This window comes from Lissotriton helveticus, chromosome 8 (assembly GCF_964261635.1).
Source record: "Lissotriton helveticus chromosome 8, aLisHel1.1, whole genome shotgun sequence".
Lineage (NCBI taxonomy): Eukaryota > Metazoa > Chordata > Amphibia > Caudata > Salamandridae > Lissotriton > Lissotriton helveticus.
In genome coordinates, this window is record NC_136069.1 from 900103360 (window position 1) to 900129688 (window position 26329).

The 26329-nt window shown below is 44.5% G+C and overlaps 1 protein-coding gene across 12 annotated transcripts in view; it reads left to right on the plus strand.

Annotated features, from left to right (window-relative positions):
• MCF2L (MCF.2 cell line derived transforming sequence like) overlaps nucleotides 1-26329 on the plus strand; it is a 1263355-nt gene that overhangs the window by 1187282 nt on the left and 49744 nt on the right. For 5 of the 12 annotated variants that reach the window (XM_078657683.1, XM_078657685.1, XM_078657684.1 and 2 more), the window contains 5 exons: nucleotides 6062-6140; nucleotides 6261-6327; nucleotides 12929-13050; nucleotides 14121-14213; nucleotides 20144-20221. In XM_078657683.1, the coding sequence (XP_078513809.1) occupies nucleotides 6062-6140; nucleotides 6261-6327; nucleotides 12929-13050; nucleotides 14121-14213; nucleotides 20144-20221 (439 nt within the window). The remainder of the gene's footprint in view (nucleotides 1-6061; nucleotides 6141-6260; nucleotides 6328-12928; nucleotides 13051-14120; nucleotides 14214-20143; nucleotides 20222-26329) is intronic. The other 7 variants (XM_078657688.1, XM_078657689.1, XM_078657695.1 and 4 more) reach the window with 2 other exon arrangements.

Genomic DNA, 26329 nt, shown 5'->3' on the forward strand with positions numbered 1-26329 from the left:
AAATTCAATAAAGGGAACAGGAGATATGTATTTTCAAAATTTGAATTAAAGAATAGTGGAAAAATTGTTAAACGGCAACCGTGGTCATATGGTTGTGCTCCACCAACACTGAGGTCAAAGTTAAGGCCAACCATGATGGAGGGTGGGTTGGATACAGGGATCAAGTTCGCCCCCGTCAAAAAGTAACCTTCGGACTTGGAAAATTTCAGAGAAGCAGACATTCTTCAGCAGATTCAGGCAGTAGGCTGTGGCGGTAGATGGGCTTTAGTGAATATGGGGAACCACGGAACGAGGTTTAGGTGAAACCATTGACGTAGGTAGGAAAAGCATTGAGCAGGAAAAATTCAGGTTTAGTGCCCAATTGACATAAATACATAAGGCCTGAATCCATTTTTAAATAGGCTGTGACTACATTTTCTGTATTTTTGCAAAATCATCAACATGTCTGTCTTTGACGCAGATGTCGTCTCTCCTTATAGTCTCAATAACTGTGAAAGTGTCAAGTCATTTAGATATAGACATCAACAAAATATCTGATGCGACATCAATCTGGAACAAGTGCTTTGTTTATCTCAATTTCAAGGTCAAACAAAGAACAATAGCCATAACAGTGTATTCTGAATTGTCATATTTTTATCGTTTACATTTAAAGGACTAGTATCTTGATGCACATTGGTTATATGAAACATTCCAAAGGTGATGTTGGAAATTCCATTTGAGATAAGATACCAGATACAAGGACTGCCACTTAACCACCTGTCAGGAGAGGTAATTTGCCTCAGATTCTTGCGAGCAAGATACTGCAGGAGAAGTTTCTGTCTGCCAGAGATGTCTCAGTATCACACTTTCTACTGAACCCGATACCGAGCCCGGGAGGAGCAGATGCGGACGCTGAATGCGTGTTTGCCTTTCCCAGCTAACACAGCCTCCTTTACTCCCCATAATGACAGTGCTTTGCTGTAAATAAGGTTTACAGTGCACTCATCCTTCCTAAGAAAATCTAGGTACAAGTTATTCTACTCGTTATGCTCTCCTAGCTTTAGGAAGCTGCTGCCGATCTAGTTGCCCCAACTAAACTAGCCAAAACCCCCAACCCCCTCCCTCCCCCCCAACCAAATGAGCCAGCATCAAAACGCAGGTGCAAACAACTTTAAAGAAGATGACACACCAGCAGAAATCACAATGACGAAGCACTCAGATGGATGGCATCCTTTCTCACATGGCGCATCGAGGGAGTCTGCCTCACTCCCTTCACCTTGCAAGCCAAGCACACCATGTGTGGCATCCCCCAAGGCCTATCTCTCAGCCCAACTATTTCAAACTCTACATGAACAGGACATTACTTGCAGACATAGTCAGATCGCACAACATCAACATCATCTCCTACGATACGTAGCTCAGCCTCTCGCTCGCAGCGGACCCCACCTTGACTAAGACCAACTTCCACAACTACATGAAGAGCGTAGCAGCCTGGAAGAGGGACGATTGCCTGAAGCTCATCACGGATAAGACTGAAGATCTGCTCTTCGGTAGACACAGAGCCATCTGGTGGCTGTCAGAACCCTAACTCACCTTTACGCTGAAGACCACGCCCACAACCTCTGCCTCCTCCTTGACTGCAAACTCTACATGAAATGTCAGGTCAACGCCGTCTCCTCAGCCTGCTTCCACATGCTCCACAAAGTTTTCAAGTGGCACCCATTTGCACCAGGAAGACGGTGACGCAGGCCTTCATTACCAGCCGACTTTTCTACGGCAATGCATTCTATGCAGGCCCCACCACCAGACTCAAGCAGAGGCTCCAGATGATCGAGAACAGAGCTGCCAGACTCGTCCTCAACCTGTCCAAGAGGACCCACATCACCCAGCACCTGAAGGACCACCACTGGCTCCCAACCCAGAAGAGATGCCAGTTCAAGCTCCTGACTCACGCCTACAAAGCCCTCCATGACCAAGGACTCGCCTACATGAACCACTACCTGCATTTCCACCGACCTCACCCTCGCTCAGATACAGAGGTACACTGTGTAGAAAGTCCAGCCGACACTTATTGGCTTACAGGGCTTAAATTAATAATCCCAAATGCTCTATTTTGTGGTAGTGTAGGTGAGCAGTTGAAGCATTTGTTGTACACACAGAGTCAATAAATGAGAGACACCCCCATGAAGAAACTCGAAACCAGTTTAGAAAAAACAACAGGTATTTTTATATAATTTTTAACACCAATAACTTCGTAATTGGGTAAGTAATTTCGATATATCAGTTATTACAGTCAAGTAAAAATGTCACACAAATGCGCTTTTATGTTGTAATACTTTCCTACGGAGGAAGAAACTTATTCTGCATTATACTGGGGTCAAGGTCACAACAACTGCTAGCAGTTCGGGTTTACCTGCCCTGTTGTGTCCAAATACAGAAGTGCTGGACAGATTGGGGGCCTTGGGAGCTACACTGTTGCCAAAGAAGGGGGGCCACCTATAAACAAGCTGCAGAGGGGGACTTGGTGATAAGTCCGAGAGCTTCCAACGGGGGGCTCAGTTTGTGAGGGTCTTAGGAGCAGGGGAGCACAGTTGGTGTTCATCGACCCGGGCCGGGTTGTTAGGGTGCAGAGGGTTTTGGATGGCTTTTCGCATGCGTCAAAGGGGTCTAGACAACAGGTATTGGTGCAGGGCGGCTCCTGACGTATCCACACTTGTGTGGGAGTAAGATCTGTCCCCATGGAGCATTTATCGCTTCTTCGCCTCTTTTTTGTCCTTCTTCTTTAGTAACCTGAATCTGAAGTCCAGGGGGCCAACTAAATACTGAATTTAGGGGCATTAAGGGGAGTGACGTGTGGTAGTAGTCAGTGGGCTACTTACCATTGGGGTCACTACACCCTCTGTATGACCACTTCCTGTGGGTAGTGGGCATAACCCTATCCCAGAGTTCCTAATTCCACCAAAAACAAGATGGTGGAATCCTTCTTTTGAGGAGAACATCAGACAGCCTACCTTAGGGGCTTGACTCGCCTGGTAGTGCAACACACCTACTTGCATAGCTAACGTCACTCCTGTCCTGGTGCCAAATGGGCCTCAGGGTAGGGGGTGGCGTCTACCAAAGTCTGGGGGAACCCGGGGTCACATATCAAAGGTGGTAGAGGCTTTGAAGCCTCTGGCCTTGGTATGGAGATTCTCTAGCCATCGGCTTCTGGTGGTAACAGCTCTTGCCAGAGCAGGCATTCTTCTGACCTCATGAGAGCGGGTGTCAGAAACACTTCACTAGTGGCAGACTGGAAGGGTCCAGTCAGCCAGCACATTAGAAGACTAGTAAGGTTTCAGGTTGCACCTCTGAGGTGTCCTCCAAATGCCTGTCATTATAAATCAAGCTACATCAAGTACTGGCAACAGTACAGATTTATTAATATCGGGTGTTTGATACCAAACACCTTAGGTTTCAGTAAAGCCATCATGTAGCTGGGGACCTCATAATGACCAGTGCCCAGTACATAACCTTAGGATTGCTTCCCTTTTAACTTGTGCTATCTAGTAATTGAACTAGGCAGCAAAGGGGCATATCTGCCCATGCAGAAATGCCCTCAAATGTAACATAATGCACCCTGCCTTAGGGCTACAAGGCCTGCTGTAGGGGTGACTTGCGTATATTACGTGTAGTGACTTTGCCATGTCCTATTTTCACTCATGGTTTGCTCCATGACACGCAGGCTTCAATGGCAGCCTGCATGTAATTTGTGTGTGGGTCCCTTAGGGTGGCATAAGACATGATGCAGCCTTCAGGCACCATCTTTAATACCTCTGCTCTAGGTCCATGGAGTACCATTTACTAGGGACTTATAGGGGGTGCTAAAATCCATGCAATTTGGGTTACAATAAGGCTTTAACTTCTTTTAGGGGAAAGAGCACTGGCACTGAGGTCTGGTTAGCAGGCCTCAATGCACTGTCAGAGTTGAAAACCAGTATCTAGTAGTCAAAAAGGGGACAAAAAGTGGAAGGATAACTGCAAAACAATTCCAATTTCCTACTCTAGCAGGGTGCATTCAAATAGGTTTTAGGGAGTTATGTTTTTAGATGACATATTGGCGATGTTAGAAATGTTCATTTTAATCTCATTGTGTGCAACGTGCATTTGTGCGGTTTTAATTTTATTCGTGTGGTTATTTACATGTGTTGAGCAATATGGTGCACCTGTTGAAATAAGTGATTTATAGTTAGAGTGTCTATATCTTAGCACATCTTGTGTGTGTGATTGAAGAGAATGAAACAGGTTTTTTTCTGATCACCACAGTGTCGCTGGATCTCTGTTTAGGGACTGTTTGTAACTCAAAAGCATTGAGGCCACTTCAACTATGTACTGGGTGGACTTATTGCGGTGGCTACAAAAACCTGTCTCTCTCATTCAAGCGTTGGTGCATTGAATTAAGTTCACTCATGTTACCCTTGGATGTGAGAGCAAACCTTGTAAAGCTGAGCAAGAGACTCAATGACAATCCGATCCTCTTCAACAGCGGCGCCAGTGAAGCTGCCTACATTCAGACTTAGAAATGTTTCTGGAAGTCAGATTTTCTCAGCAGGACAAGGCTGTAGCTTAATAGGGTTCAGTGTCATCGTATGCTGGTCAACGGCAATCCCACTAAAACCAATTTCGTGCTGCAGAGAAGAACGTAGCAGGAGCTGTGGGGAACTCAATCCCAGCAGCGAAGCGCCCTCGGCAGATTGGCTTGGCAGGTTGGTCCCAGTCCCATGTCACTTCTCCAGGCAAGAAGTGAGCAATAGGATGGCAAAAAGTTTGTAAGTCACAGGTTTTGGGGTTAGGCAGGGAGGAGTCCACTCTGACATCAGGCATGGGCCCAGGACCTTGGGGACAGCACTTAGGGGTCAGGGCTCACTTCAGCAGAGAGGGCCCATTGAAAGTGGTCAGCTCTGCCTTTGCAGGGAGAGACGGCTCTGGAAGCTTGTTGTGTCCCTTTAGCTCAAACTGGAGGTCAGCCAGCTGGCCCTTGGAGTCACTGCTGGGGTCTGGGGTTCAAGGCAAGTGGGTCCTTTGGGTTTTGAGCAATCAGCATACTTCTTCATAGCCAAAGGAAAGAAGTATTTGGATTGACCATGTTCGGCCACTGACACATTTCATATCATGTTGCGGTGTTTGCCTCTTCTGTCCTGGCAATGCTTAATTCATTCTGTTGGCCAAAGATCTCTGGCAAGGCAGTAGGCAGTGCCTTAAATTCTATCTTGCAGTGCTGCTCCATATTTGGATACAAGCCAATTTGCTAAAACTGAACGGAGAGGTAATTCAGGTGACAATACTGGATGGAACAATGAGGTGACACCAGAGTGTCTATACCAACTGCCAACCTGTTGAATGTGTAAAGAAAATAGAAGCTCTGATTCACAGCATACTTCATTTGAATTCTCAGTACACCATAGGCTCATGCTTATTTATTTCCTTAAAACCTTCCACTGAAATGATTATCTATCCTGGGCCGTCAAAGTATGCCAGAAGAATAAAATTGTTATACTACTTTTTAAAACAGAATGTAATGACAGCCTTGTGAGTCAAATGTTATACCAATTAATAAATCAATAGTTTGCTAAGTGATTGCTTTGTATTTGAAAGTTTCATCGTGTTTATTTGTGCAGCTGCTAGGTAGGATAGCCTCATTCATTGCCATAACAAATGCATCTTTTGAGTTTTGAGTGGGGGGCTTGGTATTGCAGTGCAGGTTTAGTGAGCTGGGATAGGGGATGGGATGTCCAGAGACAGAAATCAGCAGACCTGTCTTGTGCAAGTCCACAAATAAGAAGAATTGTTCCTACCTCTAGTTGCATGATGAACTGCCTTATGATTCACTTGAAATTTGCAGCAATGAAAGAAAAATGTTTACCTTTGGCAGCTTTTAATTTAAACAAAGAAGCAAAACAAATAATATGGGCCTACATAGTGTATGTTTGTGTGTCACATTTACATTTCTTCTGGTCACACTTGGAATCATTAAATTCTTAATCTTTTAGGGCGCTTGGTTAAACTGTATGCTTGCTGGTATACTGATATTTTTCTCTGTTGATAGGCTCAAACACCTGAAATTAAAGCAACGTGGGTTAATGAAATAAGAAAGGTGCTAACTAGCCAGTTACAGGCGTGCAGAGGTAAACGTTTCCAAAAGCAGTGCCAACTGTGATTTTATAGTGTGCATAGAAAATACTTTGTTGTTTAGTTTCAGTTCAGAGAGTGTGTTTTTTACAGTGCTTACATTCACTTCTTTCCAGAAGCCAGTCAACATAGATCTCTGGACCTGACCCACAGCTTACCTTTACCATCTCCTTCAAATACAAGGTAGGACAATGCATATTACATTTATATACTATACACAAGACGTTACAAACATAAACCAATGGATTTCAAGATTTTTTAGCGGTCTAACAAATAAACTTGTAACTGTTGTGCTGTAATTAGAAAGGAGTGCTTCATTGTTTAGAGGCAGTGTATTAGGTGCAATGTCCACGCAGAAGAGGTCAAAGAGATAACGGGTATACACAGTCATTTGTATGCACCCCACCGAGAGCAGTGATGTCCCTTGCTTAACCCATTTCCAAATTGGACCCCAATTGACATCTGGTGAAACATTCACACCTGCACTTTCTCACATCATATTAGATGTGTTGTACTGTTCAGGTAGAACATCTTATTCCATGCTAGCTGCAAGATGTAGTAATTAAAAAATATGTTGCCTTGCCTTCTTAAATACACTTTTAGATAGCCATATTGGTCATTCCAGACAAACAACTTCAACAGATTGTATGTTTTGGTGATGAGGGCACAGCTGTGTAACAGACCTGCTGCATACAATAAACATAGAGTGAACTTGTGGCCCAACCCTTTGATTGAGGCAGTGCTGTATCACCTATTGCTGTTGGTTGTTTGGGTGTTCTCTTCCGCCTCCACTCACGTTCTGGCATTGAAATGCACTTGGGATTACTTTGTCTGCTCCTGTTGACTCCTCCTGTGTGCTGCACTTTAATGTTCGACAGATTGCATGGGGTAGCTTGCCTTCCTGCACAGAGAGCGTTGGCGGTTCAAGCCTCAGTGGATCATCTTCTGGGACAGCCCTCCATGTCAGCAAGGGTATGGCTGAGAGTTCAGGGCCTGATGGCAACCTCAACGGCAGAAGTCCCTTGGGCACGTTTTCATTTCAAGCCCTTGCTGAAGCATGTCCTTTGTGTTTAGAGTCCCAGCTCACGCAACTAAGCCCCGCCCGCACTCCCGCCCTCGAGTGGATAAAATGGCACCCTTATACAGGAAGCGCAGCGGACGGGCGCAGCGGGGGCGCCGGCGGGGCGCCGAAGGCGCGCCAAAGGCAAGCCCGTCTGCGCCCGTCCGCGCCTGGCCGGGACCAGGGGCCACAACCCCTGGCCCGGGGCCTTGGTACTCCAGGGAAGCCTTGCTCGCACTAAACAATAAAACCGGTCACATAAGTCCGCAAACAGTGGAGACACTTAGGCGGGAGGAGGTGCTGAAACCCGTAGCCAAGCCATTTATTAGCAAGACGAGCATAAAGAGGGAAAGAGGAAAAGTAACATCGCAGAGCGTTGCCCTGCTCAATACACGCTCCCTCCAAAAACACAATTTGGAGGTGTTCTCTCTGCTCCAAGAAGGCAACCTGGATGTATTAGGGGTCACGGAGACATGGTTAGAGGATTCGTCCATGCCCGACTTGGTGGCAGCATTGCCTCCCAACTTCTGTGCCACTATCCACAATAGGAAAGATGGTAGGAAGGGGGGGGGGGAGTTGCCCTTCTCTATAATAAATCCTTTAAAACTGAAACCATTTGTGCAGAAAGTTTAGAGGGTGCGGATATTCTGGGAGTTAGGCTCTGCTCTGCCACCAATTGCTTGGCGATACTCCTTGTCTACCGTCCCCCTAGTACTCCCCCAGCCTTCATCGAGCCTTTTTTGGGACTGGTCCACGACCTACGAACAAGGTATGAGGGTCTCGTGGTAATGGGAGATTTCAATCTCCACTGGGAGGAGTCCCCCAAAGACGTAACATCTAAACAGTTAGAAGAGGCCATGACCGCGCTAGAACTAACCCAGATAGTGACTGGTCCGACACATAAGAAAGGTCACACATTGGATCTGATTTGGACATCAGTCCCGATGCTGAGCCCTATCACCATCTCGCCCTGTATATGGTCGGATCATCACCTGTTACAGGGTAGAATAGCATTCCCGGGGCAAAGTGTAATTCCCACCGCCGAGTGGCAGGTCGTGAGAAGGTGGAATTCAATCAACACTGATACTCTAATCTCCACTTTAGAGAAACCCTATCACTTTAACAGACTACCAGAGGATGACGTTGAGACGGCCAGCCTCAAACTGTCACAAAAACTGGAAAGTGCCATCGAGGCAGTGGCACCAGCCCGAAGGGTAAAAATCGGAGATAAGGGGAAAGGTGCCCCCTGGTTCAATGACGCTCTGAGGCTCCTGAAACGCTCCCTGCGCCGGAGTGCGAGAGCCTGGCGAAAGGGGTATGATCCCAATACCCAAGCCTCATACGCTAAAGAGCTCACCATCTACAAACAAGCTATTAGGGCCAGGAAAGCTGAGTTTTATGAAGGTAGAATTGCGACAGCGCCTAATCCCCAGAAAGAAATCTTCAAGGTCCTATCAGAACTGAGGAAAAAGAAGGAACAGCCCCCCTCCTTCACGCAAGAAGACTGCCAAAAATGTCAGTCCTTCTTTACCACCAAGATAACAGACCTCCTGACAGAAATCGAGACCACCCCTAGACTGGACTGCCTGGGAATCACTTTAAAACCTACCCCTACAGTCACCCAGCCCCTAATCTCACTACCCTTACTTACTAAAGAAACTTTGAAAATCGTGATGGATCGAGTCAAATCAGGCTCACCGGCGGACCCATGCCCTCCGAGGATCTACAAACAAGCCTGGTCAGGGCTGGAGGACGACATATTATCGCTCCTGAACAGCTCACTCACATCCGGACAGGTCCCTTCCAACTTTAAGGAAGCCGGCTGATCCCTCTCTTAAAAAAGGCAGGGGCAGATACTAAGATCTTGAAAAACTACAGGCCCATCTCACAACTACCTTTCTTAGCCAAAATAATGGAGCAACATGTGCTGCCCAGCCTCTCACATCATCTTGAGAACAATCTCCTGTTGGAACCCAACCAGGCCGGTTTCAGGGCCCATCATAGCACGGAATTGGTCATGCTTTCCGTGCTGGACGACCTGAGACTTAAAGCAGATAAAAAAAATCCTTGCGCCCTGGTACTGCTAGACCTCTCCGCGGCATTTGATACGGTCAAACACGACCTACTACTGTCACGGATGTGGGATTTCGGTATCCAGGGCACAGCCCATGCCTGGCTGACCTCTTTTCTTGGCGAACGGGTTCAGAGAGTACAATTGGCTGACCTGGTATCGGAGGCAGCAGGGATCACATGTGGAGTCCCACAGGGCTCAGCCTTGTCACCCCTAATGTTTAATGCCTATCTGCAGCCCCTTATTTCAGCACTAAATCAGATGGACTGCAGCATATACAACTATGCTGATGATACGCAGATCATCATCCAAATTGGCAACTCTCCAACAGCATATCAGAGATTGCAAAACATCCTAAAATTTACCGTTAATTGGATGACGGCCAACTCATTAAAAATCAATCCTGACAAGACTGAGGTGCTTGCAATTACGACAGCATCCAGCCCTTGGAGTGATCTCTTGTGGCCCACTGAATTAGGGACCTCCCCAGTACCTGCAGTAACAGTGAAAAGCCTAGGCATAGTCTTAGATGCCAATCTCACTATGTCAGCCCAGGTCTCAGCTGTAGTGGGCACATGTGTGGGCCTAATGAGACAATTGCGTAAACTGTCCCCCATTCTGACGGTGGACACGCTCAGGAGAGCTTTAATCCTGGCACGTCTGGACTACGGCAACGTTCTGTATGTCGGTACCCCTCAAAAACTGATGAACAGACTCCAGATAGTCATGAACGACGCTGCCAGACTTATCTTCAATAAACCAAGAAGGACCCATGCCACCGCCCTTCTTCACAAACTCCATTGGCTGCCGGTGAAACAGCGGGCCAAGTTCAAGGGCCTATGCATTACGCATAAAGCCTTGTACGGGCAAGCCCCTAAATACATTAAGGAACATCTTGTTCCGTACGCCCCCAGCAGGAATTTACGATCGGTAGATGCTGCACTGTTGGTCTGCCCACGGTTCAAACTATCTTCTCTAGGAGGGCGTACTTTCTCCTATACAATTCCCAGTGCATGGAATAAACTGCCATAGAGCTTGCGCAAAGAAACAAGTCTGCTGCCCTTCAGGAGAAAGCTAAAAACCGTGCTGTTTCAGGAGGCATGGGGTACCATCTAGCTTGCTCCCCTAACAGCACTGTGTCCACCCTCTGCTAAGCGCTTAGAGACCCCTGGGTGATAAGGCGCTCTACAAATCCAATATACAATACAATACAATACAATACAATACAATACAACTACGACCATCTGATCCCAGTGACACCGCCAGTCAGGAAAACCTTGACTTGGTGGCAGTGGGAGGCAAATCTGGCTCGAGGCATGCCATTCTGCTATCCCCGCCTGTATCTCTCACGACAGATGCCAGCATGTGGGGTTGGGAAGAGGTGTTCGGAGATAAGGAGAGGCAGGCTTCCTGGATGGTTTGTGAAGCTCGTCAGTCCTCCCGTTGAGGGAAGTTGTCACCCGTCTGGCAAGCCCTGATGGTGTTTTCTCCAGTTGATGGGGCAGCATGTTGTGGTTCGTATGGACAATCAGGTCTTAAGTTTTTATCTGAACAGACAAGGGGGACCAGGTGTCGGAGTCTGAATGGCATTGCAGCTCAGATATTTGTTTGGGCGGATACCCCTCTTCTTGCTGTTTTTGCTGTGTATATTCAAGGGTCACGCAACATGCAGGCTGACTGTCTGAGCAGGAACATGCTGTATTCGGTGATGAATCACATCTCAGATCAGGAGTTCAGTCGAGTGTGTGTGGCATTCAGGGATCAGTAGCTGGATCTGTATGCGTCTCCACGTAATGTGATTCTTCTTCTTTTCTGTTCGCAGACTCCAGTTCCCAGGGTGCAGGCAGTCGATACGCTCTCTGTCCCATGTCCCAAGGAGGTTATCTGTGCTTCCGCCCATTCCCTTTTTCCCGAAGGTGCTGCAGAAGATTCGGGAGAAGATGACATCAGTCATTCTGATAGCTCCTTTTTGACCTTCTGGGCCTTGGTTCCATCTGCTGTTGTCTCTTTCTCTGGGGGTGTATCTTCCTCTGTCCCTTCAGCTGTCTCCACTCCAGTTTCCCTCCCATCAAGTGTCACACCTTTGTCATCTTCGGCTAATGGCCAGGTTTGTGAGAGGACCGGATTGATGAGTCTGGGGTGTTTTAGTGTTATGGCTCTCAATATTCAGGGCTTGCATAAACCTTCGACTTGAAGTCATACAAGAAACACTGGGTTTGATCCGGATCTCTGACTGTGAACAGTTTTTCTGTTCTTGACTTTTTGCGTAATGGGTTTATGAAGTGCCTGGCTCCGTCCACTCTTAGTGGCCAGTGAGCTGCAGTCAGGGCTTTTCATGTGCAAAGGGATTTTTCCAAGGTTTCACTTTTGGTATCTCGGCTCCTGGAGAGTTTCTGGTCTAAAAGGCCGGTAGTGTAAAAATCTGTCCCTGCCTGGGATTTGTCTGTGGTTCTTAAGGGTCTACGACTTGCCCCATTTGAGCCCTTTATTCCTGTCCTTTGTCTTGGTTCTCGCTAAGACATCTTTTCTGATGGCCATCACATCTGCTAGGCATTTGGGTGAACTGGCGACTCTTCTTTCCTCTTTTCCCTTTTTGCGCTTCTATCCAGATAAGCTGATGCTTCGCCTCGATCCTACCTTTATTCCTATTTCTCCTCTTCTTTCCATCTGAACCAGGAGCTTGTTTGCTAGTGTTTCTCTCAGATGTGGAGGCTTTTCCGTCTTTCTTGGACGAGAGTCGAGTACTGTCTATTTATTTTTCTAGAACAAGTGAGTTTCGGAAGTCCTTAAGTTTGTTTGTCTCCTTTGGTTCTGGTATTCTGGGTAACAAGGTTTCTTCCCAGTCTGTTGGCAGATGGGTGAAGAGGGCTATCATTCAAGCTTCTGCTTCTTCGGATGTGTGTCCTCCTTCTGATGTTCAGGGCATTCTACTCGTGTGGTGGCTGCTTCCTGGGCTGAGGCTGGTGGCTCTTCTATTCAGGAGATCTGTCATACTGCAACTTGGTCTTCTCAGCCAACATCAGTCTCGACTGGATTTGAACTGGGAACAGCTTCTTTTGGGATGTCTGTTTTGCAAACGGCACTGGATTAATTGTCGTTCCTTGATGAAGGCTTGCTCTACACGATTTATGTATTGGTATTCTTCTTACTTGGTATATCATCACAAGTCAGGACTGGAATGAGGAGGGGGTAATCTGTATTGCTGTGAATTGGAATCCTCCCCGTTTTAGTCCACTTCCCTCCCTCCCACCCTTTTGGACACCTCCACAAATTTTTCCCAGAAATTCTATTATACAGGAGGGTGGCAGGAGGGGTGGGGTTTATATTTCTATCCTAGAGACAGAAGACAGCTTTAGGCTGAAGGGATCTATGATCCCTAGCATGTAAATCTGTCACAGGCGGAAATGCCTTACAAGTCAGGACTGGGATGGGGTGTAATTCTCATTCTGCTGAGGAATATTAGTAAAGTTGGCTACCTTGAAAGATTACATGGTTGATTACGTGATTTACTTTAGATGACATCGCTTTTAAGGAAGTATCTACTTTGCAAACCAAACTTACAATTTATCAACAAGTTTACGCTTTTGAGAACACGTATTGAACATTTCTTGACAGTCACATTCTTTTTTTCTCTTTTTGACTTGTATCAATAGTCCTCTCAGAAGTCACACAAAGAACATGAAAAAACTGGAAGAAAGAAAAACGGAGCCAAACCTATACCCAGATGTAACTGTCACCCCAATAGCTTTACCAAAGTTCCCAGAAAAAGGCAAAGGTAAGTCTCATTTTCATCTAAATGTTGGGGGATATGTTAAGCGAAGTGTCGAATGAAATCATGTAATTATCCACTTTATTGTTGGGTAAACTACGTGGCTGGTACTTTCTTGTGCTAAGTAACCATCTGATTTTCTTCAGTGAAAGCAATAAACTCGTATAGGATATGTGCTTGCGAAATTTCTTCAAGACACTATTTTAATGACATATGCTGTAGTGATTTCCTTTTTGCTGGTGTCCTGCCCTTCTGTGTTCCTACTGAGCTGGGCGATCAGACTAATTTTCTCTCAGAAATGTTACAAACATCCTTCAGGACCAACCTGCAGAAATACCTGCATAACATTTTCCAAAACATCCCTTTGTCTTCCTTTAAGAACTCACTAGCAATCTGCTAGGAATTATTTAATAATCACTTGGAATAAATTATCACAGTGCTAGTTTATGGGGCATATTTCAACTCTAAATTCTGTTTTAAGCAATGTTGATTTTAAGCTTTTACAGTGACAAAAAAAACAATTATGTAATTTTTGGATCCTTCATCTGCCATTCTGTGTTTTGACGCCTGGTGTTGTTTTAATGCTGCCTGTACAATTTGCCTACTTACGTATAGCTGCAGCTACATGGTGTGAAGGATTCTTTCTTGCTTCCCTGTTAGGTGTATGAGGAACTCTGACAGGACTCTGGTCATAAGGAACGAAGTCTGCCATTCTTGCTTCTCCATCATAGGACAATATACCTGTTTAATGAATAGATTGGGACTATTTTGGTTCCCTCTGTCACCTTTGCATGTTTGCATATACTATATATGTTTCTATTCCAGTCAGTTTACATTGCAATATACGAAAATACTAAAACCTGTGCTTGTTAATTATCAGGTATAGTCCCATCTCCCTGCATTCAGGTTCCAAACCTGTGCACTGATACACCTATTCTGTTGTACCCCGGGCTCTGCATGTTTCTGGTTGTTTCCTCTATCTCCCATGCACTAACAACGCAAAAGCGCCTACCCTTATGCTTCTATGTTTATCTGCACTTTCCTTTCTTCTACTTTAAATCTGTCTTTCTTTCTAGATGATACCATAATTAATTCTACCTCGGAATGCTCTGCACTGCCAAAAAAGCGCTTTACAATACAAGGCTTTACTAACCTCAAAAACCCAAAAGGTAAACCTGAGCAGCGTGGACAATTTCTCATTCATGTCTCTTAGGTTGCATTTCAAAGCCGTGCTGGTAGACATTTTGCGAGGTGGGACCCCAAAAATGTCTGTGTTTGTCCATGAAAAACGTTCATGCTCCAAGAAGTAGTATGGAGGTCATTCTAATTTTTTCTTAGTTCAAAAGTTTTGATTAAATTTTATAGATTCATCAAGTGTGCAAAAACGAATATTGAAAGTTAGTTCTTAAGTTGCTTTAACTATTTTTATAAACTTTGATGGTAAAAAAAGTTTATGCTAATATTATAATTTTAATTTCTAAAACTAGAAACTTTCTAGGCATAATTCAAAATTGTGTTATTTTCTCACATCTCAATATATCTGACTTCTGCCTTGTACCAAGATGTATTACGTTTGAAAGTCCACAAGTAAAAAACATATCTGACTTATTCTTCCTTTAATATGCTTGTTAGCTCCATTGCCTTGAAGTAAAGCTGGAGCTGGTCCATCTGTAAATTGAAATTAGGGTTTGAGACATCAAATCTAGCAATAAAGGAGGGACTTAGAGTGCATAAAGGTCCAGCATACATGCTCCAAATAATCTAGAAAATGTATAAAGGGTATGCAGTTCCTAATGGAGTATGGATGTCCATGTAGGTAAATGACTGTTCTGCAGGGTACGCTAGGAGAGTGACCCTGCAAGAATCAAATGCCCTTACACACCTAGATAGGTGTCATGCTTCATCAGAGGGCGTTTGCATCTCGTCGGGCCGGCGCTGCAATGCCCCACAGGCACCCTTAATGGGGGCTCTTTACCGAAGATCTTCTTGTCCCACATATGGTGAAGTGTGGCTGTGGGGGCTTAAGGAGTAGATCGGTGTTAAATTGTGAAGTTAAAAATAGGAGAAGAGTTACTCCTCAGGAAAAAAAAATGAACAATTTCTTTTACCTATATTAAAATGTGTGATGCTATCTATTAGACTTTAGTTATCGTAGATAGCTATAGGTCAACATGTTTCTAGATGTTGTGTAGTCATAACAATGATCTAATAGCTATTTTTCAGGACCGCTATTAACCTAATCTACTTTGTGATTGCAGTTTTAATGTATATGTTCATGGATTTGCTCCCAATCACACAAACCTTCGTTTTGGTACTGATTTGTAAATTATTTAGCGATGACTTGTAGTTCAAAGACACACAGAAAACTGTAAAAATACAATTAAAGAGTTGCCTTTGTTGTGCAATATTGTTGTCAGGTTGCAAATTGTGAATGCAGTTGTGAACAGAGAGAACACTATCACTCAAAAGGAAAGAGGGAATATCCCTTTTAAAGGACAACTCCCCTCACACCCCAATGGTGTCATGCTTCACCATAGGGGTGTCTCCTCGTGTCAGAACCTAGTTCTGGCGCGGGCTACAACCTCCTCTCTACGAGGAGGGAGCTCAGGGATGTTTCTTAATGTGGGCACATGGGTTATCCTAAAAAACCCTATGTGAGCCTGGTGTGTGGAAAAACAAAGTGCAGTGCTGAGTGAATGGGTGTAAGTTAAAACAGCCTGCAGAGGTAGCAACAAACTTTATTCAGCTCCCCTGTGGCAGGATTAAAAACAATAAGCTGTATAATGAGCCTATCAAAATTTGAGACGGCTACATTAGAAAGAAAAACATGTTTCAGCCTTGGTGACCTGTAGAAGTATCAAGGCTTTCATCATGAACCGCAGTAAAAGTGAAAAAGTGCAAATGGTGCAAATCAAAATTGAAAATTACATTGGAAATAACAATGGTATATTAATACTGAACCAGATACTTTCGTGTTCAGTCAGATCCACCGATTTCACCTATTTAGGTTAGTAAAGTAACCACATCTGTCCAGTACTACTAGTAAAAGGTACAGACGGCAACCGCAATTGATGAGCGGCGTGGTCCATGGCGTCTATCCTATCGGCAGGACCCAATTAGACCAGATAGGGATCTAGGAGATCACCAAACACTGACACATAACTTTTGGTGATCGAGAGACCCGCTCACCAACACCATTACCCTGTCCATCTTACGAAACCCTTAGCGGTTGTTATTGAGAATATATCTCACTAAGTGAGTAACACATTGAATTGGGTAGACATTGTTCCGATAGTTGTATCAACTGCTCGTCCTACACAGCTGTGCGGAGCAATCCGCTCACCAATTTACTTATCCAGGGCCGCTACTTCTTAAAACTCACACTGGTTGTTAAAACCTTTACAATTGAGGATGACAGATCTTACCAAGCACTAAGACCTTAAGAAACCCAGGGAGGCCATTCACATGGACACCTAAAAAAATAATGAGCTAAACATTTAACCGAACTGACCACACAGCCATTAAACTTGGATCCTTACTCCAAGACCAGCAGAAACTGTTCCCAATTTCACTCACCTTTGGGGAACAACTTGGTTGTTTACACTCTGAACACGGTTCCAGTTTACCCCTTTAAATGATTGTATTTTCTTTTAAAGAATCTTAAGCCCAAGTGTGCATATCCACAATAGGCTGAACCCTTATACAGTGACAAGATGGCCGACACATTTTTTTCGCATTTGCCCTCCCCAAAGAATATAAAAAACGAACTAAACTGGTCCGGTTAAACTCAACGCCCCGCTCTAGTATTTAGACACAGGGTGGGACCTACACCGGCAACACCTGATTTATGTTAAAGCAACAGGTTAAATACTGTAAACCCACCCGTGCACCAACACTTCCGTGTCGGAGCACAAGGGTAGGTCGCCCAGAGAGCCATTCCTGACCAAACTGTGCGTACGGCATAGCCGACCACACATCAGAGAATGGAACACTATATCTATTCTGAATCAAGTAAGGTCAATTGACCCGACATCGATTGCTTTTTTCAGCACACAAATGGCGTGCCATTGTGCATGACTCGAACAGTCTCAAATTTTACCCTATTGGGGTGAGTTACCAATTGTGATGGACTTTTAATAATATATGTCATATTCGTCTTGTGGTGTTTTTATATGTAATGGGACATAATTTGATCCAACACAGAGAATGCGATTGATACAAACAACAAAGCATGCGTTTGGTGTAAAGAAAGAAGTATGTGATTTCCAATGTGCGATCTGCCAACAATATTGCAACAACGAATGCAACTGTTTAATTGTATTTTTACTGTTTACTGTGTGTCTTTGAACTACAGGTCATAGCTAAATAATTAAAAAATCAATACCAAAACCTAAGGTATATGTGATAGGGAGCAAATCCATGAACCTATACATTAAAACTCCAATCACAAATTAGATTAGGTTAATATAGGTCCTGACGAATAGCTACTAGATTATTGTTATGACTACACGAAAGCTAGAAACATGTTGACCTATAGCTATCGAAGATATCTAAAGGCTAATAGATAGCATCACAAATTGTAATACAGTTAATAACTTGTTCATTAAAGTTTTTCCTGAGGAGTACCTCTTTTCCTATTTTTAACTTCACACTTTTCACTCTTTAAATCCGATCTACTTCTTAAGTCCCCACACCCATACTTCACCAGACGGCGGAGAAGATCTCCGGCAAAGGGACCCATTGAGGGTACCCGCCGGGCATTGCAGAGCCAGCCCGACGAGGAGCAAACGCCCTATGATGAAGCATGCCATCAATCTAGGTGTGTGAGGGCATTTGATTCTTGCAGAGTCACTCTCCAGTTTACCCTGCAGAAAAGTCATTGACCTACATAGAAACCCATACTTCATTAGGAAATGAACACCCGTTATACATTATTTGAGACATCAAAGACTGTTCATAATTACCTCGATGAAAAGTCTGTTTCTAGGCATCATCTATTAACTTGGTCTGGACTTCTGTCAGTGTTAAGTAGGTGTTGATTCCTTCTAGTCTCTCCTCAGACCCATGCTTACATTGATAGCACTGCCTTTACTATTGTGAATATTAATTAAATGAACATTAAGGTACTTAATGCCTCAATGCACGAGTTACAGTAGTCTCTGGAGAAAATACCAGCTTGGAAAATACTAATTCTGTGGGGTTGGTGTTCCTCTGTATGAGGTCCGATTGAGGGACAATGCGGTAATGCTGCACCTGTTCCTCTATTCTGAGCTGCAAAATGTTGATGTTTTTGATAATCTCCTGAACAGGTTTGTCCAGACTTTGCATGCAGAAAATTTTGCAGGCCAGGAATGTCAGCTTAGCGCAGTTTATGCATGGAAGTTGTAATACCGATATAGGGGCAAACACTCCTTTGTTCCCAAGTCTCCGTTACTGTGGAAAATAAGATATAGTGGATGCTATGAAACTGAAATGATCTTCAGCAAGATTTTATGAGACTAGGATTGCGCCACATACTTCATTGTTAATGACAAACTGCAGCCTGCTGAGTTTAGTGTAGGTACATTTGAGGAATAGTTAAAAATAAGCTGAGGTGAGATTTTTCCGTTCCTACTGGTTGCTATGCCTGTGGCACTGAGCACCAGGGAATTGATTCTCAAAAATGAATTTATTAATATTGTTACTTGTGATCACATCCTGATTGATAAAATCAGGATGTTCTGACATTTACACTCACAGATTGAACTAATAACAAGGTTAAATCTGCCCCATGGTTGTTGTTTTCACAGCTGAAAGCATCAGAAAGTTGTAGGAACACAGGTGTTCATAGCAAAGCAAAAGTTGACAATGTTGCAGTCACTCACTAGGATCCCGTATTTTCTTGAGATACAGTGGTGGGAGTATTTCCATGTGAAGAAAAAGATGGAGTAAAATGGGTAATTGGACGTATCTGCAAAAGCCTGCGCCTGCGTATTAGCTACCTAAGTGCAATCCACGAAGGTAGGGTTGAATCCTGGGGTCTCCTGGAAATCTACAGTTTTCATACATTTAAACAATTAGTCCCAAAGTGCTGTATATTCGATTTCCCAGTTTTCAAAACAGGGCCAATTATATTATTTGGACCAGCAAGCTGTATAGCAAATTTGAATATTTGTGAGAAAATTCAATGGATGAAACATGTTTTTTTACTTTTTTTCTAAATATTATTATCTTCGACCCTGAAAGATATGGTTTGCAACTGACAGAACCAATCTTTAACTTGTACTAACGTTTCCATGGGCTAAGGTGTCATTTACATAGGGATCCAATTGTTCGAACATTGTTTCGAACCAAAAGTATGTGACTCGTGTGATTTAACGTAATACAATATTTTGGCTTATTTACCCTCATTCAGTAAATGACAAGGTGTTTGCAGCAATTTTCAAGAGTCAAAGAGGATGGCGGAATGATTTAAGTACTCATCCTAAGATGTTTGTTAGATGTACTGTCTTATTCTCAGCAGAAACAATTCTGCATCAAATCCTTCTTCAACTTTGAAACCGTCTCCTATTGCAGAGCACAAAGTATGAGAAATCTATTGTTTTGTAAGAATCTGTCTGCATTTTTTAACTTGCCTTGACCAGCACTGGTCACCGCTGCCCTTCTTGCTAAAAAAAATCACTGCACATTACATGAATGTAGAAAAAGATTGTAATCAGTGGGTGCCAAGTACACAGACTAAAAGCAGGTTACATTATTTCGTAGCTGGAAAATCGTAACCCTGAAGTTAGTTGGTGGACACTCCTTTAACAATAGGTGGGGCATTATGCCGATAAAGTGGCCATGCATGGTAGCAGCATGGTTCATAGATGCTTTAGGGTTGATTGAAATGTATTTCCATTAACAGTAGTTTCTTAATGAATTATATTTAAATATTTTAATCTCTTAGAGATATAGCAATTAGATGGAGGACTTGTTTTTTTGGGAAACAAATTCAGTTTAAAACCTGACGGTTCTCTCCATCATTAACTCCAAGGTATTACATGTGCAGCATGCCTTCATCTAATCCTCATTCTTCAATATCTCTCTTCTGTCTTTTTACTTCTCCCTCTTTCTGCAGTTGCTTCTCCTACAAGTCCTGACAAAAAAGTAAAACGCCATGAAGTAAAAAGCGACCCAACTCCTTTTGGTTTCAGAGGTAGAGTTTTCCATCTATCCTTAACATTGCAGATTGTTCGGTACAGGCATGTGGGAGACCTGCGCTACTCAAAGGCTAGAGAACGGTTGCTTACAGACTTTATACTCCGATATGGATTCACAACTTTTATTTTTATGGCAAAGCCACTGCTAATACATTAGTCCACCTTAACTCCCTTTGTAACTGCCTGTATGTGGAATATGTATAAGTTGGTGAGTATTTGTGAAATGAGAGTGCATGGGCAGATAAGCAAAGCTTAACTGAAGGCGCGCGTTCAATTAGGAAAGGGAGCTGGAAGTACTGAAATGTCCACACTGTAGTAGTGTATGTGTGCAGGTAATGGAAATTACTCGTGGTAAAATATTTAGATGGTATTTCAATTTCCTTTAGTAAATACTTATTCAAGTACTTCGGACATCAAATAAAAGAACATAACATGGTTCAATATTCTCTTATCGTCAAATCCTATGTAATTTATTGTTGTTCAACTAAATTACTCTAGACCGCTTTTATTGCCAACAAATTGAATTGCTGCTTACACAAATACAGTGACATGGTCTAATCCTAGGTTTTAGTCATGTCAGAGTGCACTGATGAAGGAAGTAAAGCAATCGAGTTATGTGGTAGATCTACAAATATATAAATATGACCTTACAGGAAAGTGAAGTGAGGTGCACTGTAATACATACAATTGCTAAATTTGTTATGGATTTTAGTAAAGTGAACAATGGTAAGCTGTACGACTGGAAGTCTTTATCATGTCAATAGAGAATGATTTTCCAGACGTCTGTGACCATACAACTGTGTGTTGTTGGTTTTCTGAAGGTAATCCAATAAATGGGGCCACAATTCCAAAAAGATGTAATTTCACCATCCTGCAAGTAGGGGGCTTTTTGATAGATTTGCTGTTGTGAATTGGAGATGGTGGTTTTCTATTAGCAGTGACTCAAACGGATTCTTTGAAGTTACTAATTGTTATCTTTTTATACGTTTATTGCCAAAGTGTCTGCACAAAACTGCGAATGATCTGTCCATATGAAATGCAAATTGTAGACAAACTGGTCTGCTGTACTTTTGGATTAAAAGTAATCATTCAGTTTGCAGATCGCAACTAAGCATTGCTATGTGCACCAACCTTAAAAGCTTCTGTGAGAGCTACACCTCACAGTACTTGCATCACTGTCAAAAATTAACACCATACTTCCAAAATAATTCACATACATCCTCCCAACAGGATGTAGTGTCCTCCATACACTCTAATCAGGCTTGTGAGAGATACGTTGTGGCTATTGCATAGTGGCTGATAAGAGAGTAGCGCAGTGGGTGCCTGGAAGCCGTGGTAACATTCACAGAATAAAGGTTTGGAGGCAGGCACAGAAGCTTACATTGAGGCATGGGGGTGGAAATCAGAAATGGGACACCAGTCAGAGCCTGTTTAGAAGAAGAGGTGTGTCACAACGAGGGAAGAGAAAAGAGATTTTTGGAAATTTGGCGGTGGGACTAAGGAAATCAATCAATCAATCAATCAGAGCATTTGTATAGCGCACTACTCACCCGGAGGGTCTCAAGGCGCTGGGGGGGGGGTCCGCTACTGCTCGAACAGCCAGGTCTTGAGCTGCTTCCTGAAGGCGAGGTGGTCCTGGGTCAGGCGTAGGTGGGTCGGAAGGGAGTTCCAAGTCTTGGCGGCCAGGTAGGAGAAGGACCTTCCTCCTGTGGTGGCTCTTCGGATGCGGGGGACGGCGGCGAGGGCGTGGCTGGTCGATCGAAGCTGGCGCATGGGAGCGTAGAAGTTGAGGCGGCTGTTGAGGTATCCTGGTCCTTGGTTGTGTAGGGCTTTGTGTGCGTGGGTGAGGAGCCGGAAGGTGATTCTCTTGTTGACCGGGAGCCAGTGCAGGTCTCTCAGGTGTCCGGAGATGTGGCTGCGGCGGGGGATGTCCAGGATGAGTCGTGCTGAGGTGTTCTGGATCCGCTGGAGTCTCTTCTGGAGTTTGGCGGTGGTTCCGGCGTAGAGGGAGTTGCCGTAGTCCAGACGGCTGGTGACGAGGGCCTGGGTGACCGTCTTCCTGGTCTCGGTAGGGATCCATCGGAAGATTTTGCGTAGCATTCTCAGGATGTGGAAGCACGACGAGGAGACGGCGTTGACTTGTCTGGTCATGGAGAGGGAGGAGTCCAGGATGAAGCCCAGGTTGCGTGCGTGGTCAGTTGGTTTGGGTGCGCTGCCCAGGGCGGGGGGCCACCAGGAGTCGTCCCAGGCGGAGGGTGAGGATCCCAGGATGAGGACTTCCGTCTTGTCTGAGTTCAGTTTCAGGCGGCTGTTCGACATCCATTTGGCTACTTCTGTCATCCCTTCGTGCAGGTTGGCTCTGGCGGTGGCGGGGTCGTTAGTGAGGGAGAGGATCAGCTGGGTGTCGTCGGCGTAGGAGATGATGTTCAGGTTGTGCTGGCGTGCGATGGCTGCGAGGGGGCTCATGTAGACGTTGAAGAGAGTTGGGCTGAGCGAGGAGCCTTGAGGAACGCCGCAGATGACTTCGGTGGCCTCGGATCTGAACGGGGGGAGGCGGACTCTCTGTGTCCTTCCGGTGAGGAAGGAGGTGATCCACTCCAGTGCCTTCTCCTGGATTCCGACGTTGCTGAGGCGCTGTACTAGGGTGCGGTGGCAGACAGTGTCGAAGGCCGCGGGGAGGTCCAGGAGGATGAGGGCCGCTGTTTCTCCGTTGTCGAGCAGGGCTCGGATGTCATCTGTGGCTGCGATCAGGGCGGTCTCGGTGCTGTGGTTGGCCCGGAAGCCAGACTGCGAGAGGTCGAGGGAGCCGTTCGTCTCGAGGAAGGCGGCCAGTTGCTTGTTGACGGTCTTCTCGATGACTTTGGCCGGAAACGGGAGCAGCGAGATGGGGCGGTAAGTCTTGAGGTCGGTAGGGTCTGCTGATGGTTTCTTGAGTAGAGCGCAGAGTTCGGCGTGCTTCCAGCTCTCCGGGAAGGTGGCGATGTCGAAGGAGGTGTTGATGATGTCCCGCAGGTGGGGTGCGATGACAGCGTCGGCCTTGTTGAAGACGTGGTGAGGGCAGGGGTCTGTCGGAGATCCGGAGTGGATGGAGTTCATCGTGCCGATGGTGTCTTCGGTGCTGATCGGGGTCCAGGCGCGGAGGGTGGTGGTGGGGGGCGGTGGTTCGGTCGTGGCGTGCGTTGGTTGAGTGCTGAAGCTGTTGTGGATGTCCGCGATAGGAATGCTTAGTTATGGGGTGTGGAGGTTATTGGACATGTCATGAATAAGTATTGGGAAATGGTTGAAGGAAACACAGTTTTGAGCGATAGTGGGAAGTGGTTAAGTGTAACACTTGAGTCATCTCTGCTACCCCTTCAGGCAGAAAAGGAACTAATGATGGGAGGAATTAGAAAGGGGAAATGGCTAGAACAACGCAGGCTCAGCAACGCATGCCCGAACAACGCAAGCGCGACCACGCTTGCCTTAACCACGCATATGCCTTACCCAAGCATATACATGGTAAAGGCATATGCGCAGTCTTGCTACTGGAATGAGGGGGCAAGTAAGAGGATGTGGTCAGGTAAGTGGGGCTGGGTTTTGGGGGGTAGTTTTTATGGGTTGGGGTACTTTTCAGGGCTGGGGGGGTCGGGTTGTTTTCAGGGATGGGATGTGGGAGACGTTTTTAGAACTCTGGGGAAATGGGGATCTTTTTAGGGCTTCTGTGAATCGGGTTTAGGGCCAGGGCGTAGTTTTCAGAGCTGGGGGGTCGGGGCAGTTTTTAGGGCTCAGAGGGTTGGTTTTCAGGAGGAAGGGGGTAGTTTTAGGTCTCAGGGCTGTGAGGGAGGGGTCGTTTTTTGGGCTATGAGGGATGTTTTAGGGCAGGGATCAGGGTATTTTTGGGGGCCTTTCTAGGGCTGAGGTCTGGGGCGGGTCAGGGTAGAATTTTGGTGTGTATATATATCAGCTTCCGAATTTCAAAGGGTAACCATACCCAATAATTAAAAAGCACTCGCGGGGTGAGTTCCATTGATTTATTGATCAAACAGTGCCATTTCCGCCAACGCCCGAACCACCATTTTTTTATATACAAATCATCCTTTCATTAACAACACTGAAAAGGGACCACAATCGAAAATACGAATGGTTCAGCCATCTTAACAATGTGCAACTACTTTTCAGAATGACAAGAACACAGCAATCAATCTCATGATAAATGTATTCGTTTTGTAGAGATCATGCCCTATATGGGCCATATAAAAAAATAAAGTTACATGTATTTGTTTCGGGTACATCGCATTGTATATGCAATTTTTCATACTTTCCGAAACCGCAAAGCTTGATTTCCTATTTGTTCTCACGATAAATTCATTCAATTTGCCGACATATCACGCCCTGTATGGCCATGTGAGATTTGAAATTGCACATATACATATGATTAATATCGCCTATTATAGGCTTTTAAAATAAGAGTTGGTAACCATTCGCAAGTAGTATATACATAATTGTAATTTCCTATCGGATAGCAATATATCACTGGCAAGTACATGGTAAACTGATCACTCCCTGAATGGGCCAATACCCAAAGATACCAACATAATGCATCTATTTTTAACCAATATGATCCCTCAAAACATAGTGGCATAAATGAAGCAAAATTCTTCGAGCAAGTCCATACAAACAACAAATCACTTAAATACCTTTAAATAGGATAGTAAGTGGGTGTAGGTGATATGCAGAGAGAAGGGGAACAAAGAGAGAAAGAGGAAGTGAGGAGATAGAGGATACAAAGAGAGAGAGAGAGATAGAAGAAAGAAAAGGAGAAAAGAGGAGCAAAGAACAGAGAGGTTGGGAGAAGGGGGTTAGGAAAAGAGGAGGTTTGAACGGTTAGAAGCTGTGGAGGAAAGTGGATGTGAGATTAAGTTGATGTGTCAATGTTTTATATAGATGTATTAATTCCTCCATAACTATCCACTGTACTCTAGTCTAATCTCACAAACGCACTGCTAGCTCTTCACTGCTATTCATACCTTTAGGTGTTTTTGTCTGTAGATCACTGATAAAACGGAATTCAAGACATCAGAGACGTAGGATTCTGTCCCCCCCTCTTGGATTTACTGGGACATGGTCAACACAGAAAAATGTGAGAAGATCCCTATTCTGTTGATGTTCTTTGTTAAACTGTCTAGCAACAGGATACATCATATCCCCATTCATTATGGCCCTCATATGTTCTAATATGTGGACCTTTGTGGGATGTATCATACTGCCGATATATTTCAAGCCACACGGGCAGCTTAAGCAATAAATTGTGTAAGGTGTTGTACAAGGCAAGAATTTACTGATGCTTTTCGGTTTGTCCAGCCCCGGAATACTAAAGGAGAGGAGACTCTTGCTTTTACAACAAGCCTTGCATTTCCCACAAGGAAAGAAGCCAGTAAGTGGTGTCATCATTGATTTTGCGGCATCTTTCGCCTGGTGACTATGAATCAAGTCATTTCTAAGGGATCTAGCCTTTCTAAATGTGACCAGGGGATTAGATGGTATTTCTTTGCCTATAAGCGAATCAGTTAGTAGTGTGTGCCAATTTTTACGTAAGATTTTCTTCAGCTCACTTGCATTTTCCGAATAATTGGTGATCATTCTGAACTTCTCACTCCATTTTTTGGACTTTGATGTATCCTTTATAAGATCTGACCTTACAAGAGTTTTCTCTTTTTAGTGCTTGTGTTAGGACCGAGCTGCTGTATCCTCCAGAACTAAACCGCATCATACTTTCTTTTGCGGCTAATTGAAATTCATCTTCTTTTGTACTGTTTCTTTTCAGTCTTAGTAGCTCGCCATACGGAATGCTACTAATTAGTTTTTGTGGATCGCTACTGGTGGCGTGAAGGTTAGAATTTTCTGCTGTCGATTTTCTGTGTAACTTGTTACATAATTTGCCCTCTGAAATATAGACATTAAGATCTAAATAACTCACCGTTTGGGACTCTACTTCCCCCGTAAATTTGAGGTTGACTGTATTGGAATTCAGAACATCTATATATGCAATTGCTGTTTCGGATGACCCCCTCCAGATAATGAAGAGGTCATCGATATACTGATGACAAGTTATTATATTGTTGGTC